Below are 6884 nucleotides of genomic sequence, written 5' to 3'. Positions count from 1 at the left end.
TGTAGCACATTAATCCTGATTAGATTTCATATTCATACAGACTCCAAATGAACTCTCTCAACTGTGTGTTTTAGAATTATATAAGGCAACAAATCTTCTGCTCTGTTCTGTTGTAGTTAATCTGCCTCCCAAGCTGCCCTTTGGTGTTGAAATAACCCTTGAAGAACTCATCGATTTATCAAAGCACTACGGAGCCTATGTGAAAAGTGTTCACTTCTAATTTTCAGCCCACTGCTTCTTTTAGCATTAGCCTTGCTAGATGCATGACATACTTTGAAAGCTAGCACTACTTGTACCATGTCTTTACAACAAAAATTTCTACAATGTTGAAATACTGCTGGTCCATCTCAATGCATTACAGATTTTTTTTTATTATTTTTTTTTCCAGCAGGAAATTTTTCCAGCAGGGTAGAATCCTGCTTTTAACTGTCCTTGCACATCTCTCTTTTTTTTTTTTTTTCCTCCTATGGGAATCTATTGATGTAAGCAATAATTTTCTAGTACTTCTCTCTGTTTGTCTGCTGTGACTTGGAGTGTGGGAGTGATCCCAGAGGTGAACAGAAGTTATGCTGTGCTCACCTGTATTTGAAAGTCCACATGAATTTTTACAGTGATCTGCCCTAGGAGTAGTCAAGTGGTTGATTTCTCATAAAACAATTAATTGACTAAAACCAGTCTTCATAGTCTAATAAGCCTGATAAGAGCAGCAAAAACAGAGACGTGATAATAGATCAGACACTGGAGGCAAGATGAGAGAAAACTATGATGCTCAAAACTTGTGCACATGCTTGCACAACTTGTTTTATGTATTACACTCTTCCAAAAATCTTCTGGACTTACATTCACAGAGGGGAGCAGCCTCATTCTTGGGCTGCAGCTCTGCTACTACAAGCAAGTGTGCATCTGTCACCGCAGATCTCAGCACTCGTGGCTCTGATGTGGAGAAGGAAGAGAGACAAGCTCGTCATTTCACGTTAGCACACTGCATAAAGGGAGGTGATGGGGAGAGGACAAGCTAACTGTGCTATGTAGAGGCTCTAATAAAAACAGAACACATTCTGGAAAAAGCCTCGTGTCACCTTAACGCCCAAGCCATTGTTTACTGCAGGAAATCACCTACCAGGTACATTGGCATCAACAGGTTGTGTCTGCCTTTAGGCATTACCCACCCGCTCACACCTGGATGTATCCAGGATGCATCCCATCCTTTCCAAGCAGGCACTTGAGGGGCCTGGACCAGGCACGTGGCATGCCTGCAGAAAGCCTGGGGTGCTCTTATAGTGCCTGCACACGAAAACTCAGTGCAATCAAGCAGTCTCAGAAGCCTAAAAAAAATCCTGACACTGGGACCTCGTTTTGTTGTAACACAAGGATTCCCCACAGCCACGATTTCTCTCACTGCAGGTCACTATGCTACCAAAATGGTTTTGAAAAATAGATTTGTTTCCTTTCTGAGCTTACCACTCAGTTAGTGGTACAACTGGGAAGGACAGAGAGTCCCTTCGGAGTCAGACTGAGTCAGGAAGGATCACATTTCTTTTCTTGGTACATGGAATGGAGGAGCACAGTGAGCCTTTGAAGGAAATGGAAATAGACGGGGCCTTTGCCTTGGAAATCTCTCATCACAACAGGTGCCTCCACTGTCATCCTCACCTAAATCAGAGCGACCAGGGCAGCAAGCCATGCCCACAAGCTGTCAAGACCTTGCATGACTTTGCCTCCCATTGCAATATGTACCATTTAGTGACTGGTGGTCCCAGGTGTGGGGATGGGGAAGCATTCACTTCTCCAGTTGACACTAGGAAGCTCTCTCCCTCTCAGATATGTGTATATATACATATAGATATACACAGATATGTATGTATGTTCCCTAATCAATTCTTTATTTGTTTTGGGGCTAATGAGGACTAGGGTGTGGTGGCCATTTCCACAATAAGACAGACTCCTGCATAGTCTCTAAATGAGACCAGACTTGGGGAATCGCACAAACCATTGGTCTGCACCCCTTACACTGGGTTCAGCAAACTCTGACAGAAAGCCAACCTTGACATCCTCACTAGCTTTCTGAAACACCCTGTGTGACAGAAAGGGGCTCCAGATAGTGTCCCAGTGCGAGGAAGGCTGAAGCACCAGCTCAACGGTTGCCTTTTCTTGTTCATTTTAGAAAGGGAAATGTAGACATTTTAAAAGCTCCTGTAAGAGACGATATCATGTTGAGACAGGAGCGTGGTGACAGGGCAGGAGTGTGGTGATGGTCAGGAGCATCGTTACAGGACAGGAGCATCATGGCAGGACAGGAGTGTGGTGACGGGATCGGAACATGATTCCGGGACAGCAGACCCGGACAGAGCACACCAGTAACAAGACTTCACCCTGACACTCCCCTCTACCCGTAGGGGACCACCAGTCCCCCCACCCCACAGCCCTGCGGCCCCTTCCTCACGGCCGCGCTGCCCCCCCCACCCCGCTCCCCTCAGCGCCTTCCTCAGGCGGCGGGGACGAGGGCGGGGCCTCGGCCAGCGCGGGGCCGTTCCCGCCGCCCCTTTCTGCCCTCTGATTGGGCGGCGGGGCCTCGCGCCGGGCCGCTCTTCGCTATATAAGCGGCGGCGGGGCCGCGGTCGCCTCATAGCCCGCCCCCGGCGCGGAGCGGCGCGGAGCGGAGCGGCGGGGCCGCGTCCTGCTCTTCATCATCACCCTCCTCATCCTCCTCCTCCTCCCTCAGCGCCGGGGGGGCAGGATGGCCGAGCTCAAGTCTCTGGCCGGCGAGGCTTACCTGGCGCTGGCCCCGGGTTACGCCCCGTCGCCTTTCACCTACGGCGGCGCCCAGAGCCCTCGAGGAGCCTTGTCGGGGGGCGGCGGGGCGGCTTTCCACCACCCCGGGGCGCTGGGCAAGGCGGCGGAGAGTAGCGGCGAGCAGAGCGGCGACGAGGAGGATGCCTTCGAGGCCGGGGCGAAGGGCGGCGAGGCCTTGGAGCGAGAGGGCAAGCTGAAGGGGGCCGCCCTGGGCAAGAAACCCAAGGAGCAGCGCTCGCTGCGCCTCAGCATCAACGCCCGGGAGCGGCGGCGGATGCACGACCTCAACGACGCCTTGGACGGCCTGCGCTCCGTCATCCCCTACGCCCACAGCCCCTCGGTGCGCAAACTGTCCAAAATCGCCACCCTGCTGCTGGCCAAGAACTACATCCTCATGCAGGCGCAGGCTCTGGAGGAGATGCGGAGGCTGGTGGCCTACCTGAACCAGGGCCAAGCGCTGGGCGCCCCGCTGCCCGCCACCCTCAGCCCCTTCGGACAGTCGGCCGTCTACCCCTTCACCGGCACGGCCTTGCCCGGCTGCCCCGAGAAATGCACTGCCTTCACGGGAGCCGCCTCCGCCCTCTGCAAACACTGTAACGACAAGCCTTGACTTCTGCCTTCTTCGGGCTTCTCGGGTTTATTTTTCTTTCTCTTTTTTCTTTCTCCTCTGCGCCTTTCTTTCCGCTTGCCACCAGCCCCGGCTTCCTGCCATCAGTTAAGTCTGGGTTTTCTGTTTGTTTATTTTTCTTAAATCACCCCCTCGTACCTCGTTCGGAGATGCTGGGACCCAAAACACACCCACCGTTAACTTTTACTTTCTTCCCTCCCGTGCAACTCCATCGGTAGTCATTTCCCTCCCAGCCTGTTAGCAGACTGTGAGCGTGGCGTTTCTATTCTGCCTGCTCTGACCTGCAAAGTTTTTGAGCAGCTTTTAAACTACAGAAGCACAGGGAAGGGGAGAGAGAGAGATCTGGAAGTGGAAACCTCAGTGAGTTTTCTTTGGACTGATTGATCTGGGTTGAAAACAGCTTAAAAGGAAAGAAAGAAAACCCAGCCCCGAAACTATGCAATGTTTCAGAGCCACATGTAAACGAGGGGCTTCATTCGTAGCCAGACGGGGCTTGCTTGTGCCCCAAAACCCAAATGAAAATGTCATTTGGCCAGCTCCTGGGAGGGAGGCAGTCTGGTGCTCTTGATAAAGCTATAGATGCTTCAGAATAAGATGCATTATTTTGCTCTTTAGAAAATAATCTTGAACTGAGGGGACTCTGATTGTATGCTAATGCCTGCTTTTTGCCTGTTTCTCAGCTTGGTTAAGTTTTCCAGATTTTCCAAAGTCATTGCTCATCATAAGCAAAGCAAAAGTCACTTAACATATTTATATGTATTTATAATAAATAAAAGACATGAATAACCACTTTCTCTGTCCTACATGTCTCTAAAACCAGCTGGCAGTCCGAGCAAAGCCCTGCTGAAGTCAGGTAACGAGGAGGTGCTGTAGCAGTGCTTCGCAGGGGACCAGCGCTGTGAAGTTAGGCGAGCAATCATCGTGCTTTAAAAAGCTTGTGGAAATCCAGCTCCTTCTCAGCAGGGATTTGTGTTTTTTTTCTCCATCTTTTCTAACGAATCTCAAGCACACAAAAGTGATGTTTACAGTTAAGCAGACTGTGAATGCGTGAGGTTTAGCTTCTGTATTTAAATGCTTGCTGGAAAATGTTTTGCCCCCAGTGCTGGAGCTGCGTTTAAACGGGGCTGCTGTAGCACTGAGCTTAGCTCTGAGGACACCGGTGTAAAACACGGCAGGGAAGGAAAGTGTTTAAAGACTCTGCTCGTCCCTTCAGCTTGGTTTTCTGTTATATCTGCAGCTTGACCCTAGACCTACGCGTGGTTTGGGCTGCTTAATGTCACGGCTAAATGAATAATCTCTTGCCGAGTGTTGACTGCGGTAGTACGAGTTACCAAGTGAGTCCCTCGCCGACCAAGTTTTGATGTCACTGTGCTGGTTTACTTGGGTTTGCTGTTTTATTATGTTTAACGCTTTGGTGCCTTGTATGCTTCACTAATCATTATATAATCATAATTGAGGTGCATTCAGTGATTTCTGCTCAGATAAGAATACCCACCCCATGTCAGAGCAACCACATAAACTGGTACAGTCGCAGCCCGAGGGGCTCGAGCTGTCCGTGGCCATTTGTGTTAGGAGTGGGGTGTAACTATTTAGGGTTATTAAACCAATTTCCATGGCTGTCGTTAGTGTTATGCTAATTTGAAAAGGACTGCCATCCCTCTAAAGCTGCTTGTCGGTGGCACTTAATTTTAATTAATACATTTCCAAAAGACTTTTTGTGTTTGGAAAATGAAGTGTGTGATTCAGCTTCATTCATGAAGACGTATGCTTAAAACTGATTCTTGCTCACTTCCAATTTTATATCTTCATTTCCTCTTTTTTTTTTTTCAGAACAGTTTATCTGTTGTACCTCTTTCCATAAAAGAAAGTCTTGAAAATATTCTTTAAAGGCATCTGATGAAGTGAAAGCCAACCAAAACCACTCCTGAAGCAAAATTGGCTGGAAACTGCAAATCAGCAAAGGTCATTTGATATCTTGCAGACTGAGTTGTTGCCAGAAATTATTTTGAAAAAAGAAAAAGGGGGGTCTGTGTAACAGAATCATGATTTTTAGCTAAATGTTTATTAATTCTGGTTAAAATTATTGCAAATTGAGCAGTTGGGAATATTTAAATGGAGAATGGTTTAACTTATGTTTTATCAGAAACTAAAATAGTTGGAATATTTAACAGCTTGATATTAAAAAAAATAAAGTTTGGATTGGTTTAGGAACTTACACTAATAACAATTGAATTTATAATTGCTTTTTTTCCCCTCAAATAATTATGGTAAAAAGTGGCTCAATTTCAGAGCTGAGAAAAGTCTTCATAGTCTTGCAGACTGTTATTTTAAAGATATTTTTGGAACAATTATTTTTAGTACAATGATTAACTTCTCCTACAGTTTCCATGAGAAAAAGGCTTGCTCACATTACTGTATCTACCTGGAATCCTAAAAATTCACCTGCAGGGAGTCCTTGAAATATTCAGAAGGTTCTTTGAGAACCCACATTGAATTAATTGTTTGCAGGAGGCTAAATGTAGAATTTCAAATGCAGAAGTTAAAACCTTTTTTAAGAATATTTAAAAAATTTAAAATAGCAAGCTTGAATATCTAAGTACTGTTAAAAGGCTAAGTATTAAATACAAATGTAGAACTTATCAAAGTAATACTAAAGTAATGTGTAAATAATGATTAAAATCTACTTGAAAGTATAGTTGTTTTAATTCCAAAGTAAAAAGAAGCCCAATTATAACTCTGCCACAGACGAATTAATATTAAACTACAAGGTGACTAGCTTCTGAGATAATCTGAAAGTTTAGTTCTGTGACTTGTTTCTAAGCCACCGTGGACCTGCAGGATTTTAACTCTTTTTTTTGTACAGAGCTGGAACCCATACCGAGCCCTTCGTGCTTCCTGTTGACAGGAAGGCATCTGTTTCGGTATGATTTGCTCTGCGTTGAGCTGCTGCTAAAACTGCTGCCAAGTGAATGCCTGATACTGCTGGAAAGATGGTTTTGTTGGGGGGAGATAAACTAGCGTCTGACTACTGCATTTGTGTGTGTGAAGCGTCAGTGTTAACCTTGCAAATGTGGATGGTTATCCTGGGGATAAGATCCCATGACCTGTCATTTATTTTTCCCCAATGAAAAAAAAAATCTATTATGTGTTCCATGTAAGGTTTCAAGTGTCTGGTTTTGGTTGGTGTTTCAGAGAATATAAAGGGAGCACTTCAAAATGCTGAAACTCCCTTTTTCTTCTCAAATGTCCTTGTTACGCTTCCTGTTTGTTTTTTATAAAGAAGGATTTATGATGTATGCTGGGATGGAACTGAAATACAGATCATGTGTTCTAATCTACTTGTTACCCTGGTATGTTCAAAGAAAAGACAATGCCAACTTTTAATTAAAGAATATATTGTTTTCTTACCTCCCTTAGTTTTTCTTTAAATTGCAAAAATAGTCAGCATACGGTCTCAGTAGGA

The 6884-nt window shown here is 45.9% G+C and overlaps 1 protein-coding gene across 1 annotated transcript; it reads left to right on the top strand.

Moving 5' to 3' along the window:
* Nucleotides 1–2737: 2737 nt before the first annotated feature.
* On the top strand, nt 2738–3403 carry BHLHE23 (basic helix-loop-helix family member e23). The gene has a single exon (XM_032198663.1). The coding sequence runs from the start codon at nt 2738–2740 to the stop codon at nt 3401–3403; it is 666 nt and encodes a 221-aa protein (XP_032054554.1).
* Nucleotides 3404–6884: the final 3481 nt, after the last annotated feature.

Source organism: Aythya fuligula, chromosome 16 (assembly GCF_009819795.1).
Source record: "Aythya fuligula isolate bAytFul2 chromosome 16, bAytFul2.pri, whole genome shotgun sequence".
Lineage (NCBI taxonomy): Eukaryota > Metazoa > Chordata > Aves > Anseriformes > Anatidae > Aythya > Aythya fuligula.
Note: the sequence above shows the minus strand (reverse complement) of the source record. Positions and strands in the feature narration are given on the sequence as shown.

What these genes read in the sequence shown, in the direction of transcription:
- BHLHE23 (XM_032198663.1), top strand. Translation starts at nt 2,738, where the DNA reads ATGGCCGAGCTCAAGTCTCTGGCCGGCGAGGCTTACCTGGCGCTGGCC.